This window comes from Phascolarctos cinereus, unplaced genomic scaffold (genome assembly GCF_003287225.1).
Source record: "Phascolarctos cinereus isolate Bilbo 61053 unplaced genomic scaffold, phaCin_HiC Scaffold_5;HRSCAF=322, whole genome shotgun sequence".
NCBI lineage: Eukaryota > Metazoa > Chordata > Mammalia > Diprotodontia > Phascolarctidae > Phascolarctos > Phascolarctos cinereus.
This window is the reverse complement of record NW_027555958.1, coordinates 78,610,167-78,630,867: the sequence shown is the minus strand read 5'-3', so window position 1 is coordinate 78,630,867 and position 20,701 is coordinate 78,610,167. Positions and strand designations below refer to the sequence as shown.

Here is a 20,701-nt window from a genome sequence, read left to right as displayed (position 1 = left end):
AATTCCCCTTTTTGGCATTTAACTGTTCATAACACAGTCCCAACAAAACATTTCCAGGATTTTTGCACGTTCCCCTCCAAACCACACTCTGAATTGCAGCTAACCTGGCTGTCTTGCTGCTTCCTCATCCCTCATACTCGGGATGGACTCCCTTTTCATTTCACCTCATGGATCCCCTGGCTTCTTTCAAGGCTCAGCTCAGAGATTGCCTCCTACAGGAATCCTTACCTATCCCGATTCCCCTAGTGGCTAACATGCTTCCCTCCAGAAATTACTTGGAATTGACTTTGTACAGACTCTGCATTTCATGTTCTGTGTCTGTGCTGTTTTCTCTGCAGGAGTTCATCAAGGTCAGACTTTTTTTTGTATTCTCAGAACCTAGGACCATGGCTAGCATATGACAGCTATTTAATAAATGCTTCCTGAAGGAATGAGTAAACTCATTTCCCTTTCTTGATAAAAATACTAGATTTATCAGTGGAAAAAAGCATTGCATTTGGAGCCAAAGGACCCGAGTTCAAATCCTGCCATCACTTATTCTCACCTATGCGCCCTTGAATAAGTTGAATAAGACTCAATTTTCTCATCTATCTAAAATAGGGAGATTGCACCAGATGGCTTCTAACGTCCGTTCCAGTTAGGAGGCAACCAGCTGTGCAGTAGAGTGCTAGGCCTAGAGTCAGCAAGACCTAAGCTGAATCTGACCTCTGATATTTATTAGCTGTTTGAGCTTGAGCAAGCCACTTAACTATTTGCCTCAGTTTCCTCAACTATAAAATGGGGATAATAATAGCACCTATCTCCCAGGGTGGCTGTGAGGATCAAATGAGATGATATTTGTAATATTAGCTTAGCACAGTGCCCGGCGTATAGTAAACGCTATGTAAGCGCTAGCATATCCTACATCTCCCTCACAATGACAGTTCCAGCCTCAACGTGTTCCTTCCACTCTTGGGGTGCTGGGGAGACCAAGTCAGATGCCTTAGGATCCAGCTAAGAGGGTGAACGGCGATGGTCACTGGAACCACTAGTCTGTCCTCTCGTAATCCTTAACCCAGTCTGTATGGATTGACAGAGTGTGTAGGCATTACATCCCAGCTTGTTGCTTGCAGCAAACTTCTAGAATTTTTCTAGGACTAGAATTAGTTCCAATCAGTGCTGACCTTCCAGTGAGTACTGGAATAATAATAGGGAGAGAACAGTTATGAGTTAAACAAACTTCCTGATCCTCAAAGGAGGATTAGAAGGGATAGAGGGAAAGAAAAGAACGACAACTAGGGAGGTATTCTGAACTGTCTCTTATGCAACTAGAGAATGGCTGAACAAATTGAGGCACGGGAAAATTATTGCCTCATAAGAAATGACAAAAGACATGACTTCAGAGAATTGGATGATATGAACTGACTCAGAGCAAGGGGAGCAGAACTAGAAAAACAAATTCATACAAGGACAACAGTACTTTTGAAAAACAAAAACTCTAATCAAAGCAATGACCAACACTGTCTCCAGACAGTGAAGTGATGGACAGAATGGGCAGAGACGTGTATTTTGGACACAGCTGCTGTGCTGATTCATTTTGCTTTACTATGCTCATCTGTTCCAAGAGTCCAAGTGAGAAGTTAAGGACCTTAACTAGGATTGGTTGTGCCCATGTGAATGCAGAGAAGGGGACATAAGGAGAGACACCGTAGAGGTGGTTCTAACAAGGCAGGGCAACTAACATCCACAAGCACATTCCACTGTACCACATTACCTCTAGAGAGGCTAAGATTATCACTGAGAGGTCAGGGACGAGAAAAGAGCTCCATCTGGCTAGCAATTTCTTATCAAAGCAATTGAGAGCAGACCAAAAAAAGAATGAGGCATGTTTAGTGGGAATTCTTTTTCAGGTACGGGTTGAACTAGATAGCCATTGAGAGTCCAAATTCTAAAATTCTAAGACTGGCTATGATAAATTGAGGATAACTCTGAAGTTGCCTACCTTAGCATATGAAAGAAAGGGGAAGCTTTAGACTTGTCCTTCATGAAGGCAGCATTATGGGGCACTTAATCTAAACTACCTTCCTATAGATCTTCGTCAAGTACAAACTGGAAGAAAACATCAGAGATACTGTAGAGGGAATTCTGGTTCAAGTATAGATTGAATCAGATGACCTCTTAAATCCCTTCCTACCCTGAAACTGTGTGATTCATCTACCCATGATGACTTAAAAGGAGTCTTACATAAAGGCAGGAGGAAAGACTAAATGCACTTTCAAGAACCTCCTAAGATCAACCTCCAACTGCAAAAATGACTATGAAAGAATGGAAACATGAAACACTTCCTATTTCCAAGACAAGCTTGCCCAAAGAGAGCTGTAGGTCACAGAAGAGAAGCCCAGAAGGACTAAGTATGTACATAACCCCATTTCAAAAGTCCCTCCTAACCCCAAGATGTCACAGGTTTCTTCCAGCTCCATTTCTCCCCATGAGGTGTCTTGTACAACACTCTCCCAGGAATGGAACAAGGACCCAACCAGTATTTTTTCATACAGCATCCGCTATAGTATGAAAAAGCCCCACATCCACACCTCCCAAAAAGGGCATCTATGGTGTAGTTCAGTGTTGGTACTGACAGGACCTGAAACAGACATCAAAGTAAAAGAAGCTGAGATTCAGGCCCAATCATGTAATACGGGGACTGCCAGTTCCGGAAGAGAGGGAATGGATTGTGAGGTTGTTGATTTCTACCTGACCCTGTGTTTCTTTCAAGAAATCTCTATTTAGTCCAGGAAATCTCCTGTGTAAGTCACTTGTATCACCAGAGCTGCAAACCATAAGACCAAGTACTTTCCAACTTTTCAAAAATATTTTAATAAGACAAATTAGTCATACAATGTTACAAGTAGACTAAACCTTGCAAAAATTGAGATAATGTTTTCAAATGATTAGGAGTAACAGTGTTCAAATCAATCTTTCCTTAATGAAACAGTCTCCTCTTTAATGCCATCTTTAGTGATAATGCAAATCTTAAGTGCGTCTCCAGTGTATACATCTCTCTCAGCTGCAGAAATAAAGACATCCTTCACTAGCTGCATGGCCTTTTCCAAGGACAGAGGAACATGCTCCACATTCTGCATATTCTTAAAACCAACCTAACGGGGAAAAAGAAAACTAGGTGATTAGTGTACATTGTAATATTAAGAAGAAAGGCTTTTAAAAATATTTTGTCTAAAACTCTAATAGTTTTAAAAGTATTATTTCTATCACATATGAAGAAAGGAAACACTTTCAAACACTTCCTCCACCGCCAAAAGTCCTTTCAAACATAGCCAAAGCATTTCCCAAAAATGCTATAAGATACAGTGTGTGATCAGTAAGTGTTCACTGAATAAAAAAGTAAATGAAACTAAACCAAATTCACAAAATAGCAAGAGATTTTGATTTTTCAAGTCTTCCAAATGAACTGAGGAAATTATATTACAAATATTACAAATTATATTACATGAAATTAAAAGGAAAGTATTTATTTTTGGACAAGATAAAAAAACTGCATACAGGTTCATTACCTGGTTGTCAAGGAGAGGCTGAAGCATAGCACTTGCTGATCCTCCAGCCTTGAAGGAGTCTCTCTGGTAAGACCCTACAGGATCAAAACTGTACACAGCTCCTTTCCCTTACAAAAAAAAAAAGTTTTCATTGATTCTACACTAGAAAAGCATTAAAAACTGGAAGACAATTTGCTCTTAGATTCAAATGTTGACTATCATCTGATTCAAATACTTAGGATACCTTGTTAGTAAAGGTTATGGTATTTTAAAATTACAGTTGGAATATCTAGAACTTTTTACAAAAATTCTAGTCATTATTGCATATACCATCTTCTAAGAAAATCCCAAAGGTTCTTTTTAATGGAAGTGTCAACAAGATAGACCAGAGTTTCTGGGCTATTTTTCTTCAGTGAAATCTATTACCTATTCCTTCCAAGTCAAAGCCAATTTAAGTAATGAGAAAACTGGCCCACTCACTTAGATTCTGTGTTGAGGATTCCCAATTTTATTAGGCTTTTTTTGTTGTTGTTCAACTAGTTAACACCTACACCCACACCCAAACTTTCTCTCTCTCTCTCTCTCTCTCTCTCTCTCTCTCTCTCTCTCTCTCTCTCTGTGCTTTTTCTCAGAAAACTGCATAGGAACCAGGAATTGAAATAAGACTTCAAATAAGTCAATAATTTTTGCATTGGAAAAACATGTATTTCCCACGTTCCAAATTCTGTCAGCAGTATAAATTAGAACTCCTCACTCTTTTAATTCTTAAAATTGGTTTGTATAGTGCTAATCAATCTATCTGTCTATTCTTCTCAAACCTCAAAAAGGCTTAATTTGGTTACCAACCAGAAATTTCCTCACTTGGAAACTACAATACCTGGTTCTATCAGACTTCTACTGAGTACACTAGAGGAAATAAAGCTCAACATTTTTACAGCTCAAATGCCAAATTCTTATTCCAATGTCTCTATTCCAGGCTCCACAGCACAATAATAAAGAGTGATTATAGATATTTTGGGAGCAAGAAATTATGTATTACTAAAGGCATTACTATAAAGTAATTACTCATTGGTTTTTATAAACATACCAAAATATATCTAAACAAATGCTGTTTCCTTCAAATTACTTGCTTTATTCCCAATATGCTACTGTTACCATTGATCATAAAGGGGAGATTAAAAGGAGAGAAACAAAGGTTAAAACCAAACAATTTATGTCCAGACTGGGTAGAGACAAAGAGCAAAAAAGTAGGATCAGATCACCTCAATCAGAGACTACTAGGCTTGATTCCACTGTCTTTCACCACCTTCTTTTTCTTTGTAAAAGGAGGAGGAGCCAAAGAGAGGAAACATGACAACAGGGTACAGTGAAGGAGAAAACACATTTAATAATCTAAATTATCAATATGAAATGGGTAAATTCACCTAAAAAACAAAGAACAATGAAATGGATTTGAAAGTAGAATCCAATAATGACACCATGCCATTTACAAGAAGCAACTTAAAACTATTCATGAAATGAAAATGAGAAGCTAGAAGAGAATCTGTTGTGCTTCAAGTGCAACCAAAAATCAGGAGTCATAATCATGATCTCAGTCAAAGCAACCATAAAAACAGATTCAGTCAAGAAGCTGCCATTGCTCAAGACATTTTCTGGAATGCATCTTTTGGAAATGCCTTCATTCAGAATACTCTCAATGGTGACACATCTGCATTCTTTGAGGGTTGACTTGACTATAAGCAAAAGCCAAAAGTTATGAAAACACAGAATCTGAGAAATAGAAAGGACCTCAGTAATGATCTAAGTACATTTTTAGATGAGGAATCCAAAGCCCACAGAAGTTAAGGGCCTTCCACTGAGCAGCTGAGATGAAACTAGACCACCTGGTCTACAGCTGTATCCTCTAGTTCACACTATGCAGAATCTGTAATACACCCCACTTTTGGTATGATTCAATGGAAATTTCAAATACATTAATTTAGCCATTCAAAGGTTTACAAGTCATTTTCCCCTGAATATCTTGTAAGTAGTGTAAATATTATGATGCCCATTTCACAGATGAGGAAATCAAAGTTCAGCCAAATGAAATGGCCTGATCGAGACCACACACTTGGTAAATATCCAATCCGATATTCAAAAGTCCCAACTACAGAGCTGGACTCTGAGATCCTTTATACCAACAATGACTCTTGAAAAATCCCAAAAGTGTTTTGAGGTCAATGGCAGTAATACTGGAATACTGTAATTCCAGTAATACTGGAATAAAAGAGTAGGACTATTAGGAAAGACAACATTCAGCTAGATAGGAAAATTCTGAGATGATTACTTAAAATATTTCATTACTTTACAGTCTTACATACAGTAGCTATTTCTACCATTCTCTATATAATTCTAGCCATCTTATTTAACTTCTCAGAACCTGTTTTCTGAGATCAAAATACTTTCTATCTAATTTACTGTAAAATAAGAGAGTGAGAATAATAACACTGCTATTCATTTTAGTAACATATAGCTGAAGAAATGAGAAACACCATTCACTCTCCCTTTTTCTCTAGAAAGAAATTCTAACCTTCTTCATCAAGTCCACCAATGATGTTATAAACATAATAAGGAAAGAAGCGTCTTGAATAGAGGATGGTAGACAACATTGCTGCAATTGCTCCTGTGGTCATGGCCTTATTATTGGAATGCTTATACATCTGCATTTATGAAAACAGAAATAAACGTTATTATACAGGATAACTCTGACAGGCAAATACAAGACAATTTCACCATTATTAGATAAAACAACATAATTAAGAGAATTATCATATGCTATAATTAAGGCTACCAGACCTCTTTTTTAAAAAATGCTGAATTTCCAGTATCTTATAGAAGAGCAGTCCAACTTTGCATGCCTATAGTTTCTAAGGAAGTTATATGTATTTTTTTCTATGTTTTCTAGCCCACAAAGTTCCATTTTAGCATAAGAGCATGCAGAGAAGACCTAGAATATCACAAATCTAAGGTTACGGTACTCTGCATATAAGACCATCTCTAGCTTACAGTCACATACATCAACCACTTGAAGAAACAGGGAAAATGGAGGTTCACAAGCTTTCTTTTATTCTAGATAAATTTAGAACAGTCCATGGTAGCAGGCTTGGCACTTAAGCTATTCCCCTGGAATACAAAACTACACAAAATACACTCATATTGATTCCTAGTTCTGGTTTTGTTAACACCCCAGGGTTACCATTTATTGTCTGAAGGGATGTCAAAATTCTCCAGAATATTCTAAAACTGATTTTAGCTCAACTTAACCTATTTTTAAAATATGCTTAGTAGCTATTTTTAAAGAGACGTGAATTGATGCAAAATCAAACAATAATAGTGTCACAGCTACCAAAAATTTGGCAATCATTAAAATACACATATTAATCAAAATACTTTTTCAAGATATACAGGTTTCGAAATGAAAAATCCTTTTCACAACTTTTCATTTCAAAACCATGTCATAATTGATACATTCAGTAAGTACTCTCACAACTATGATGGACAGACTTCTGGCAACATAGATGAGTAAGAGGTAGTATCAAACCTAACTTCCCTCCAGCATTACAAAATACCCAAAAATGTACCAAAATTGAACACAAAACAACAAAGAGGGAATAGGAAACAGTGGCTCACAAGATAAACCTTACAAAAAAAAACCCACAAAAGACTGCTTTTTAAAAAATAAAGCAACCAAAAAGAGGCTCTAAAAATAAATACAATGAAAAAAAGAAAGCAATTTTAAAATCCCACCTACGAAGAAAAAATCTGCACCAGTAACTATAAAAAATAAAAAATGAAGATTTGGTTAAGTGCTTTACTATGTGCAAAAAGCACCGTAAGCACTGTGCTAAGTTTTGAGTAACACCCTATCCCAAAAATGATCATGAAACAGGAACAAAAGGCCCCACAGCGTTTCAGAAGAACAGTTAAAAAAAAATTTAAGGATAGAAATGAAAATCACCCAACAAATCAAAAAGAAAAACAAAGCAACAAATAACTTGAAACTGCAGAAAATCATTTAAAAACATTAGTCTCTGAAAAAAAAAGGCAGATCTGACCTCAAAAATGCAGAGAGCAAAAAAAACCTAATAGCTAGGATACTGCTTATAGCTGTGATAGCAAATGTCAAGTGTCATATATATATATATATATATATATATAACCACACAAAGCAAAATGAAGCTAACCTCTAATGTCTCAAAGCACTTACTCTAAATGTACAAGTATTGCTTAGTTTTGCTGAACTGCTCTTTTTTCCTCTTTTTTATTCTTCATTTCATAACAAAGTTCAATTTCTGTACAGGGAAGGGAATTGTTAAATAATGGGAAATAAAGTAAGCAAAAGATAGCTACAAAAGTTTTTTTTTAAACTTTAAAGTAACCATTCTGCCTCCAACCTCAAGCAAAACAAACAAAAGGTTTTAAATAGTAATCAGCATCTAATTATCAGTAGCCTTTTTTTAAATTAGACTAGTTTTGTAGCTTCTTAAACAATAATTACCAACAGCTGAGTCTATGTAGCTATATGTTGTCTTAAGTAGCCAAAAGATGGCACTTTATTATTGCTTTGAATATTTGCATTACAAAGCAAAACACAAAATTTGGCATAGTTTGTATAACAAATACCAAAGAAAGGGCTGTATCAAACTCTTCTCTTGCAGTTGAATTTTGTTGCACTAAATATTACTTGAAATAAGACTAATACACCGGCAACCTAGAGCAGTAGGAGATAATTCTGAGTAACAATGGCCACAATCAACCCTGAGTAAAACTACCAAGTAAAGTAAATTTAACCTCTTTTCTTCCTCCTCAAAATCCTGAAAAACATTCCTGTTCTCATCTGGCTTTTATCTAATTTTTGCTAATATTCTAACTTATAACTAATCTGCTAGTTGACAGTAGGGTTAAGGTGTGACCTTCTTTCAGAATGGTTCCTGGTCTACTCCACTCCAAAAACTCAAGGCTTGGGTAAGCATTTTTCTCCAGGGTACCCAACTAAGCTCCTACGTTCTAGCTGCCTCACACAGCAAAAGATTTTTTGGTAGAGGGAGGCCTATTTTCTAGAGAAACTACCAATTTCTTCCTCACAAAAATCAAAAACCGGTGTCTACCCTACCCTCTGTACCCTCTGAGGATGCCACTTCTTAAAGATTACTGACTCCCCTTATTTGGTACAAAGATGTTTGTTAATAGTATTTCTTGTAACTTTTGAGCTATAATCCAAATAGTATTGCTTTAGTGACACTACATACAACACATTTACCATGGTATGACATTTAGTGGGGAAAGGGATGTGAGGTCTCTATAGTTTCACTTGACCACTTAGTGTTCAAGGAGTAATAGACTCTGTCAAGCTGTCAGGCTAATAGGGCCTGTTCAATCAGTGAGACTGTATCAAAGATATCTACCTTTAATCTTGCTTCAATAATTTTGGTAAGTGTAAGGCAGTCTCCATGAAAACCACTGCATCCAATGACTGTTTTGTCTGTTCTGTAAAATACAAATTCAAAAGCAGTATTATTTGCACTGCAGGGAAGGAGAGAAGGACAGAGGGAGGAAAAGTAAGGAAAAAGGAGGGAAAGAAGGGAATGAGAGAGGAAGGAAGGAGTCAGAGGAGGAAGGGAAGATATGAACACCAAAAAGGGGGCAAAGAGAGGTAGCCTGCAGAGAGATATTCTTTTTAAAATGCAAATATGTCCAGGAAGATTAGGGGCTCTCACTCATACCCTAGTAACAGATTAATTGGATTATTTTCTTCAATTCGACAAGTATTTATTAAGCCAGGAATTATAGCAGACTACGGGGATACTAGACAAAAAAAAAACCCTACCATCAAGGAGCTTACATTCTATTGGGAGAAAAAAAAATTACATACAAGAACACAAAGGATGTAATACAATTAAATACAAATTAATTGGGAGAGGAGGAGGGTGCCCAATGGGGGAATCGGTAACAACTTCTTTTAAGAGTTGGTATTTGAGGTAATCCTTGAAAGGGCACTATGGATTTCAAAAGGCAGAGCTAAAAAAGAGAGAATATTCCAGGCATGATGGACAACTTGTGCCAAAGCAAAGAATATTGTGTTTAGAGAATATCAAGTAGACCAGCTGACCAAATCATAGAATGACTGAAGGAAGTAAAACATAATTATCCTAGAAAAATGGGTTAGAACCAAACTGTAAAGTGCTTTAAACGGCAAACAGAAGAGTTGGTATACTCTTCTAGAGGCAATGGGAAGCTACTGGGTATGACATGGCTGTCAGATTTGTGCCTCCTAAGATCTACTGACAGCTAAAGAAGTAATGGGAACTTTTCTCTAATTCTAAGTAGAGGGGCAGCTAGGTGGCGCAGTGGATAGAGCACCGGCCCTGAAGTCAGGAGGACCTGAGTTCAAATCCTGCCTCAGACCCAACACTTGACACTTACTAGCTGTGTGACCTTGGGCAAGTCACTTAACCCCAACTGACCAAAAAAAAAAGCTAATAGAGGGTAATTTTAGATCATGAGGCACTTAGGTGTAAGCAGAGTGCCAAATTTGGGGTGCTAGGTCAACACAAGAGAACTAGATGACTCAGAATGGAAGGGGACATCAAGAGGTAACAATGGTATACGATGAAGATGTAGAAAAGGTGGCAAATGCCAAGGGCTATCCATAGTTGCCGAGAAAAGTCTCTTCTTACTCTACACCTCTGTCTTCCTCCACTGAATATTCCCTTCTTCAAGGACTAAGAATTCAAGCTCATCCTATTTCAGTAACATTATGAATTAAATAGGCTTCTATGCACTAGCTTAGGAACCTATCATTTAAAATAGTTTCTACAGGAAGACAGGTTGCACATATCTCATAAGTAAGTTTTTGGGAGGAAAGTATTTTTAAAACTACATAAATGTGAGTAATTATTATTAACAGACTTTTAAAAAAGATTTTTGGAACACATAAACTTGAAATCGCCATTTTGCATATTATTCATTCATCCTGATGAATACACGCTATATTTCTTCAGAATTTACTTACAGTTTATAACATTTGGGGCTATCCCGAGTGTGAATTGAAAAACCTTCACTTAGTCGGGTATCAGAGGCAACAATGGAAAAATCTTCTCCAGCAATTGCCAAAACAGTTCTAGAAAAAAAAAAGAGAAAAGGTAAATCAATCAGGTTTCCCCAAGGCTCTGTCTTTTAGTCCCCTCTCTCCCTCCCTGATCTTTAATTATTAGCTCTATACAGATGATTCCCAAAACTATTTGGATTCCTCTAAGTCTCTGGCCCAAATTGCCAACTGTCTACCAAACTCCTTTACATGGATACCCTGACAGCATCTCAAGCTCAGAAAAAAACAAAGCTTACTGTAGACTTAGGATACATATAAATCTGTCTCTCTTCCAAACTCCCCTTTTTCTCAGTCTCTTCCCTGAGGCTCAAAATCTTGGAGTCATCTTTGACTGTCCCCTCTCCCTTCCTTACTACTGTATACCAGTTAGGAGATAACTGCAGTCCAGTTGTAAGGGCCTATATACTAAGAGAGTGGTCAAGGGAATAGAAAGGAAGTGGGGAGACAAGAAGAATGAAGTAAAAGGAAGAAAAAGGACTCCATGGATGACTCCGGGTTGAAGAAGAGTGATGAAAGTAAAAGGGAAGTATAGTAGGGGAAGAGTTCTGAAGAAAAAATTAGTTTTAAGTATGCTGAATTTGGAATACTGAGACAACAGCAGGACATCCAAGTGATGTCCAACAATCAATGGGAGATAAAAGACTTATTGTGTTCAAAAGAGAGGTCAGGGCTGAAGGTGTGGATTTGAAATCATAAAGGTAAAAGACTGTGTAAAGGTACTAAATGAAGCCATGAGAGATGAGCTTTAAAAGGAAAAAGACAGATAAAGCAGGAAAGATGGCAACTGAGCTGGAAGCTTTTGAGATCAAAAAAATGAATAATTTAGAATGGCAGAAAGATTTCTGTTTGGAAGTACGCACAGGACTACACAGTTGAAAAGGAAAGTAATCACAATACTAGACCTAATCTGTATGAACTGTAGATGAAATACTGGTCAGTTTCCAAGATGCTCTTGCACAAGTGCCAACACAAGCAAACATAACATTTGAGGAGAAAATACATTGATGGAGTACTTGGAAAACTCCAATAAATACATCCCTAGAAACAAAATTATCTTTGGTGGCATTAGAAAGGGCAGACTTGACAGCCTATGAAAAAAAAGCTACAGGTTTCAACTGGAAAATCTTGATCATAAATGGCCATTTAAAACTTTTGTTCAATAGTCCCAATTTATGAAATTATGTAAGTGAGACAGATTTGTGTTTAAATTAATGCAACTGTACTTTCTGCATTTATTCATTTCAGTTGCAATTGTCACTTTAAAAAGTATATATTTATTCTAGTGTCAAATGACCAATATGTTAAATAATGGTAAAAGTCTATTTATTTAGTCTTCTGCAAACTTGTATGGGGGGGGGGGATGCCTCCAGTGCACAAAGTCCTATTTGTTCCTATTTGCCTATCACTATTCAAAGGCAAAGGCAACTCTATAATTAAAACAAAATAAATCTCACGATCTTTAATTTCCAGAAGCAGCTGGTGGAGCAATAGAGCACTGGGCCTGGAGTCAGGAAGACTCAATCCAGTTTCAGGTACTTACTAGCTGTGTGATGCTGGGCACATCATATAACATGTTTTCCTCAGTTTTCTCAACTCTAAAATGGGGATAATACCTCATAGAGTTATTGTGAGGAGTAAATGAAATATCTGTAAAAGATACTTAGCATAGTGCCTGACATATAATAGGAGTCAAATGCTTATTCCTTTCCCTCACTACTTTTCTGTAAAGAAGTAACCTAATTATAGTTCTCTTTCATGAAAGTAGCCTATTAGTCAAAGGCAACAAGTATTATATTATTATTTGGCAAGCATTCTGCTTTCTTTTATTGTATAATAATTCTAAATAAAGTATATCTAATCCTTATCCTCTTTTTACAGTGTACAAGATCTTTGGACAAATGCTCAAGCATCAGGGAGCTTAATTAAGACATAGACCTAAAGTTCAGCCACAGAGTTGGATTTTGAGTTTTTAAACATCTGGGTCATACTAAAGTGTACCTCAGAATTGCTCACAACACAAGACTTGCAGTTACTTTGCAGAGTAAGTAAAGAATAGTGCTGTTACTAAGTAAGATGGAGAGTTAGGGTATTTAGAGGTGTGTCATTGGCACAAGTTTGGATAATGTTATCATGAGGCTTAATTCAACACTCATGAACATAATAAAGAGAACACAGAATGAGTAGAAAGGACCAAGAACAGAGTCTGGGGGAGGGAGTATTCCCAAATTTAGGGAGGAGAAACAGAATAGCCCAAAAAGCAGAAAGGAAAACTGAACAGAATAGTGTCACTGAAGCCAAGGGTAGAGTTTTAAGGAAAAGATGACCAGCAGTGTACCCAGTGTAACAGTGGCATGAAGGAGAAGGAAGACTGAGAAAATGTCATTGGATTTAACAATTAAGTGATCATTAATAGCCTTCAAGAGCAGTAGTTCTGAAAAACAAATTGCAAATTGTTAAAGTTGTTCTATTTCAGACCCTAAGAAATACACTGGAATCCCTTTAAAATGCTATTAGAAGGCAGGTTTATCAGTCACCATAAAGGATATCTAGAAACAGGAGTTTAGTGCAGTGGTTCTCAAAAAAGTGTGATCCAACAACCCCTGGAGGATATCCAAGACCCTTTCAGGGAATTTGCCAGCTCAAAACTACTTTCTTTAGACTAAGATGTTTCCATTTCTAATAGTGTGTGTGTAAATAATCCATATAAATAAAAGGGGGTGGGGAGCACCATAGTTTCCACAATTAAGACCATAAAGGGGTCCTGAAACCAAAAAGTTTGAGAACTGTCAGCCTATAGGACAGAATGTGCTAGACTTGGAGTCTCAAAGACCTTAGATTCAAATTTCATCTCTGACACTTATTAGTGTGATCATGGGCAAGTCATTTAATCTCTCTCAGCCTCAGTTCTCAGCATCTGTAAAATGAAAGGGTTGAACTAGATGGCATCTAACATTCCTCCTAATTCTAAATCTATAATCCTATGACTTTTTATATATCATTTCAAACATAAAATTATTTAGAGAAGACAATCTGCCCTCTAATATAATTAAGTCTATTTGGTATTGGGTTCTACTGTATCATATTGTTACCAAAAAAAAAATCAACTGTAATTATGCAAAGGACAAAAAAATATACACGAGAAAAACTTTATAGTATTTTCAAAATCATAATGACCTAATTACACTCATTTTTTCTGACTGAAAAAAATTTCTATATGATGGTATATAAAATGAAAAAAATGTACACACAAAAACTTGTTGGGATGGAAAACCTTAGCCACTACTTTGATTTATGTTTTATATTAACTGTACAAGTCCTGAACAGAATATCCGAGTTATAGTGGCAATGGTGCTGTACTTGAGTCAGAAAACCTTCCTTCCTATTTGAGTTCCCCTTCTTATTAGATATGACCATAGTTGTACTTACCACCTCTGCTCAGTTCTACATCTGTAACATGGGAATAGATCCTTGCAAGACTTCACAGAAATGGTGTGAATAAAGACTGTATCAACCTTATGTTAACCAAATGTAAGTTATAAACATATGCATGTGTATACAGACACATAACATAACATTTACCTGTACTTGAGGCTTCGAATTGGATTTACAGAAATTGTATTTAATGGCAATATAATTAGTATTATAATTAGTAGCTTTAAAGAAAAAGGGACTCTGGACTTGACTTCACTGGAATAGGAAATTCTCAGATGAAGAAACTCCCTGTACCAAAGAAACTTGGTCTTAAAAGTTCCCTAAAGCACGGGTTAAGTGACTTGCCCAGGGCCACACAACTAATAGGTGTCAGGAGCAGGTCCTTCTGGCTTGAAGACTGGCTCCTTCCACTACACCAGGCTGCCCCTCCTTTACAGCAATGTGTAAAACTAGTGTAAGATGCACTACAATTAAGCGGTCCTTTTCAATTCTAAAATTCTATCATTCGTAACAATTCTTCTAAAAGTACTGACACTAACCCTGCCACACAATTTGACAACATTTCTTTCTCGTTAAAATAGCACGTGCAAAAATATTTTATAAAACATGACAACCTACGAAACCAAATTCGATCAATCATATATATTTGGGTGAGGATCCAGGATTGCATGTATGGGGGGGAAGAGTGGGGTACCCAGTGAGTGCACAGTTGGAGAGACTGGGGGAAGGGGAGGTGGAGAAAGAATGTCAAAGCTTGAATCCAGGTCTCCCTGATTTCCAAGCCATATTCCTATGCACCGTGCCACACTGCCCGTCACATAACACGGCAAAGTACATCGGGATGCTGCTTCTTTTAGAGGGTGCAGGGGCAGAAAGCGCCAGGATTTCTTTTCAGACAAGGATTTCTTTTCAGACAAAGCTCAGCAAAAGAGTCAGAACACATCCAAGCGATTCCACCGCCACAGAGGGAAGTCTAAGGCTCGCGCGAAACCGCCGGGGAAGTGGGTCGGAGGCAGGAGCCTCGAGATCCGGGGGCCAGGAGCCGGGAGCGAAACGAAAGTGGAAGCGACGCCGGGTCCCCCGCCCGGCCTCCCCTGCAGAGCGCGGCGGCGCTGCCAGGCCCAGCGAGCCCTTACCCTCCGTTGAAGACGTAGGGCGAGAAGCGGCGCTGCACGGGGCCCGCGCTGCCGTGAAGCTCCAGCTCCCGCTCCGTCCCGAGCCCCGGGTACATCGCGGCGAAGGGGGCAGCAGACAACATCGCGAGGAGCGGCGGCACGAACGGTCGGTGGCACCACTGCTGTCTCACGGAGAGATGGCTGCCCCGCCGGAAATCAAGTCAGTTCCGGATCCCGCCCCCGCCCAGTTCGGCTTCCAGCGGAGCCGCTCTATCCGCGCTACGCTCTATCATCCGCTCCTGCGGGCACAGGCGCCCCCTGTCGTTGGGAACCTCCTAGCCCTCAGGCAGAGCGTAGCCACTGGGTGTTGGGGGCGTGAGAGGAAAAGGTGGAGGAAGGATCTTCTTCTTTCCCAGCCTGGGAAGACTTGCTGCTATTGTCCTGGGTTCAAAACAAAAACAAAAACTTGGTCGTAAGGTGTTTGGCGTTACCAGTTCTGTGAAACTTATTTAAGAATCCTTGCTACTAAACTCAAATCATGTAATACAGAACTAACCCCCGAGTCCTGCATTCAAGTGCGGGTTAACAAGTACGAGCCCTGAGTCACTGTCCTTGGAGAGAGGGAGCCCCGGGTTCAGGTGCCTATTGACTGATGCCTACTGACTTCTCTTGACCCTGGCTGGGGAAGTTACTTGACCCCTGGATCTGTGAACTCAATGGAAGGGGCAACTCCCGGATGAGCAAGCTCACTCTGGCAGTGCAGATCACACCTTCTCGGCAATCTCCCGTTTTGGAGAGTTACCTAGAGAATGGAGAGGTTCCCACCTACCCCTCATCTTTGGATAAAGATGTGAAGGTCAGAGTGGCTTGCGCAGGGTCTCGCAGGGAAGGAGCAGCAGGATTCAAACCCAGGCCCTCTGACTCCAGATCCGGCTAAGAGCCCTCTGTTAAAGTACCAGCTTTCATCAGGAGCCAGCGCTAAGGACTGGCCTGTTTCACCAAACCCAGCAATGGGCTGACCTGGTAGCCAAGCCAAAATATTTAATAACTCTCTTCATGGACTGAGCTGGTGTGAGATAGTGTCCTTTTGATTTTGGAGGTGTTTTGTTTGTGTTTTTCCTATATCTTAATAAAAATATCCTTTTGTAAAAGCTAAAAAAAATAAAGTACCAGCTTTGCCCTTGGGTGGTTTGTTTAATTCCTCTGAAACTCAGTTTACTCCTCTATAAAATTGGAGAGGGTGGGAAGAGATGATCTTTGAGGTTCCTTCCAGTTCTAAAAAGTTTTTGGAAATGACTACATTGGTGCAAAATCATAAAGACCAAGCTTGGCTTCAAAGAGAAGATACTTCCCCCTGGCATTAGGGGTAGTCAGTTGGACAACAATCAGCCCTGCCCTGCCCAAGCACCACTTAATGGTTATTTTTTGGGGCCCTCTGGGCTCAGAGTGAAAGTAAATAATCCCAGTTTGATTTTTTTTTTTCTAATTAAGGGGCCTATTCACTGAATGGGCATTGCCTCACTCAAAATGAGAACTTGAAAAGACCTTAGCATAAAAGGGCCAACGTCTTCTACTGAATCCTGGGCCATCTCCATTCACCCTGATTGACATCTGGCCACTGGACACAGTTGGCTCTGGAGGAGAAAGTGAAGCTAGTGACTTTGTACAATCCTCCCTCACTCAAATTCAATTGCAAGTCATGTCACCATCTCCCTTATGTCATCTTCGAGAACAAAGGACAAGCCATACAGACAAGTCAATTGGTGAAGAATATTGCATAAGGTGTCTGATTTTTTTTATGTCAATCTGAATGCTGAAATTTTTTCTCTTCCTCTTTTAAAAAATGGTTAATAAAAAAATGGTTACAGGACAACTAGGTATCGCAGTGGATAGAGCACTGGCCCTGGAGTCAGGAAGACCTGAGTTCAAATCTGGCCACAGACACTTGACACTTACTAGCTGTGTGACCCTGGGCAAGTCACTTAACCCCAATTGCCTCACCAAAAAAAAAACCCACAAATAAAAAAAATGGTTATAAGGATCAAATCTATGGGGAGGTCAAGAAGCTGGGCTATGTACAGAGAGATAAGAAGCAAACAGGAGCAATGTGGCTCAGATAAGGAACAGAAAGGGGTCTCAGTTCCAGCATCTAGCCCACCCTGAAACCTGCAGAGTAATAACTAAGGCAGGAATCCCAGAGCTGAGGCTAGTCTACAATTCTCTAACTCTGGACCAGCAGAATTTCTCAGGTGGCTGATAATAGCCGAGTCCAGCAGTAATCTACTATTGCCCACATCAGGAAGTTGCAGAGGTCAGACTAAGCAAGCAGCTATCAGACTTTGCACTGGATCAGACAGCTTTATGAGTATTGAAAACGTGCGGTTCCAAGTCTGAGCTGTTCCTGAGATCTTGAAGGAAAACAACATTCAGGATGCTAAGAAAGTAGCACTAGAACCAGCCCAGACACTCCCTCCAAAAGTGTGCAGATGCTGGCCCTGATGTCAAGTCTGACGTCAGAAAGCAGGCTTGAAAAATGAACAAGGAATCCCATCATAAAGACCTCTTACGGTGATAGGGATGCTCAAAACAAACCCAGAAAAAAAAATTACTTCAAGACAACTGCAAGCAGAGTTTCAAAGAAAAACAGCTTAGGGGGAAAAAAATCAACCAAAATTCCTAGAATAGATGAAACAAGAGGGTTTTTTTGTTTTGTTTTGTTTTCAACCAGAGACAAGGTTTATTAGAACATCCTTCATATCGGGCAGACTCTTAAGGAATCTAAGCATGTGTATCGCTAATGCAAGGCAGCCAGATTTTAAGAATCTGAGCATGTGGCTAGATTATAAGAATCTGAGCACCTTAATAGAAACAAGATGGACCTTATATACAGAAAAACTATGGGAGGGATCTAGGAGTAGCCAAGTAGTCTTCGAGTAATAGAAAGACAGAGACCTGGACCACATGGCCAAGGGAGAATGGAGCCTACCTAGGATCAAAAGTGGAAAGTGGCCAGGGGCCATGGCGAGGTTAGATGAAGGGGGGCTAGGCTAAGTTACGGGTAAGAGAATTGGGAGATCGGGTGCAGGCTAAAACAAAAAGGCCAGTTGATGGGATTGTAGCCTCAGGCAAACACCAGAAATTTGGCCATGTGGGAAAGTCCAGGTTTTTACTTTTTGGGGTCCATATCCCAAAGACATGGGCTTTTCCTTTTAGGAGTTCAGATCTCATGCCCTTCATTCCCCCCTCAAACAAATGGGAACCAAATTCTTTTGGGATAAGGGATGAAGGTCTTGGCTTCTGAAACTGCTTCCTGCTGGCAAGGGGAGTAGAGCTGTCCCTGCCTCGAGGGGTCCCAAAGAGGTTGACTGGAACCGAGCACAGGCTGCATCCAGGGGATGATGGGGGGATGTTGGCTGGTATCCACTGTTTGCTACCAACTGTAGGTGAATGGCCTGTGGTCTGGAAGACACCAATCTGACAGAAAAGACTGCAGGGCCCAGATATAGGGAGAAGTAAAAGCACAAAAGCCCCATTAAAAATCATTTACATTTGACCTGTGGGATTATCTGATTCTTACTTATTACTTTTTCTAAAGTTTAAGCAACACTTTTGCAGGTAGAAGTTTTCCACCCCTGGGTGCACGAGTTACACAAATGAATCTGCCAGAGTCTGACTCACTTCAATTATCACTGAAATTTTCCTCCCCAAACTAAACTGAGGATGTTTCTGACTTAATTTCAGTTGTTTTGGGGGTATTGAATGACTACACATTCAAGTCAAAACAGTGAGATCTCACACACTTCCACTGATCTTTTACTGACCACTTGTTCTGATCATAGAAATTTGGTATAAAAGGATAAAGCCAGGGACTAGATTTAGGGCCCAAATATGACAGGATAAAACATCCTTAGCTCTGTTTGGATTCAGATAATTCAGTTTTCCAACCAAGTAGTATCAAATCCACCTCATTGCCAGACTCAGGAATAGCCAGGTGGGTAACATTCCTTTTCAAAGGAACATAATGGGGAAACTGAGCCAGGAGGATCCCATCTTTGACTGAGGCTAAAATTGTTCTCTCAGATTTTCCTGATTCTGACTTCTCATCAGTATCACATTCTCTCTGAGTAGCTTGTGGCATTTCTCTCAGATGGTAGATTATTGATTATCAATGGATTATTATGATCCATCAGACAACTCAAAATAAAATCCCATGAACCTTTACTTCAAACAGCAAGTTTCACTAATCATAGTTTAGGAAAAACTTTTCCAGGATTTACATCTCAAATTTAAATTTGTCCTGGTGTAAAAAGCCAGTCCTTAAGAGATCATTTTTATATGCTTGCAAATTCTCAGTAAGACAAAACCCAAACAAGCTTTTTGGCAAGTTTACACATTAAAACAATAATCAACAACAGCCACATTGTTTTAGGTAACCAAATTATGAAAAGTTTCTTGACATAACTGATACAAAAGTTCACCAATTTGAAACTTGAAATAAACCCATTACCAATCAGGTGACTTCAGTTTTGTTAAATGCATTTCCAAATTACTTTACACAGATAATCAACATCTCATCATTAACAATTAAAACTACAGCTTTAAAAGAGAGTGCTTGCCTAAGTTGAGAAGCTAGCTTCTTTACCTTGAGCAGGATGTGCCGAACCTGGGTGATGCTTCCAGGCAAAGTTTGCCCCAGGGCCCAAGGCCATTGACAGTGGGGCCCACGTTGTAGACAGCATATTTAGAGTGGAGGGAAGGGTGAAGCTCTCTTCTATGAGAGGGATTAACAGATCTCTCTTGACTCAAGGGAAGGGAGTGAGAGAAGGAAATGTCCAGGATTTTAAGGAGGTGTTTCAAAACTCCTTAATGATTGATCACAAAACTTCCAGAATCTACTAAGATGTTTTTAGCTGTTCTAACTTTTCCCTGTAACCTCCATGAAGCAGAATTCAGGGGTGTACAGGCAAGGGAGTAAATAAGCCTCAGGGAACCAAAAAGCAGCTACAGTTTTCCCCGATTCCCTAGCATGGAGAGAATTGACAAAATTGGTCATACGCTTCCAGATAGATCATCCTTTCTTGTCCTCTATGCTGTGGAAGGTGTACCAAGGTCCAGGGCCTCAAACCAAACCAGTGGACCGAGAGCCTAAGAGCATCACACCAAGGTGCAAGACAGCCTTGTAACTGTCTGCCCAAAAAGCACCTCCAGGCCTTCCTAGGTGCTTGGAGAGCAACCCCAACTGCAGGGCAAGAAAGAAGGGGGCGGGGAGGCTTATATGCCTTCCAAGCCTTGGTTGGAGAAGAACTTGGGGTTAGGCAGTTTCTCCATATGGGCCACCAAAATGTTGCGGTTTATGGGTTAGTGGTGCTGGGACCCCAAAATCACGACACCCAGGTCCAAGCAGTTGTATCGCTAATCCAACCAGGCCAGATTTGAAGAATCTGAGTACCTTAAGGAGACAAGATGGACTTTATATACAG

At 39.4% G+C, this 20,701-nt stretch overlaps 1 protein-coding gene across 1 annotated transcript; it reads right to left on the bottom strand.

Annotated features, from left to right (window-relative positions):
* Positions 1 to 2,829: 2,829 nt before the first annotated feature.
* PSMB1 (proteasome 20S subunit beta 1) lies at positions 2,830 to 15,449 on the bottom strand. The gene is made up of 6 exons (XM_020972067.2): positions 15,243 to 15,449; positions 10,579 to 10,686; positions 8,972 to 9,053; positions 6,097 to 6,226; positions 3,549 to 3,655; positions 2,830 to 3,134 (listed from the first exon to the last, which is right to left on the bottom strand). The coding sequence occupies exons 1-6, from the start codon at positions 15,362 to 15,364 to the stop codon at positions 2,949 to 2,951; spliced, it is 735 nt and encodes a 244-aa protein (XP_020827726.1). The 5' UTR covers positions 15,365 to 15,449; the 3' UTR covers positions 2,830 to 2,948.
* Between the last annotated feature and the right edge of the window lie 5,252 nt (positions 15,450 to 20,701).

Excerpts from the sequence above, each read along its gene's own strand:
- PSMB1 (XM_020972067.2), bottom strand. The coding sequence starts at position 15,364 with ATGTTGTCTGCTGCCCCCTTCGCCGCGATGTACCCGGGGCTCGGGACG. Across the intron at positions 10,687-15,242 it reads CCCTACGTCTTCAACGGAGG|AACTGTTTTGGCAATTGCTG; the intron begins GTAAGGGCTCGC and ends TTTTTTTTCTAG. Across the intron at positions 3,135-3,548 it reads AGCCTCTCCTTGACAACCAG|GTTGGTTTTAAGAATATGCA; the intron begins GTAATGAACCTG and ends TTTCCCCGTTAG.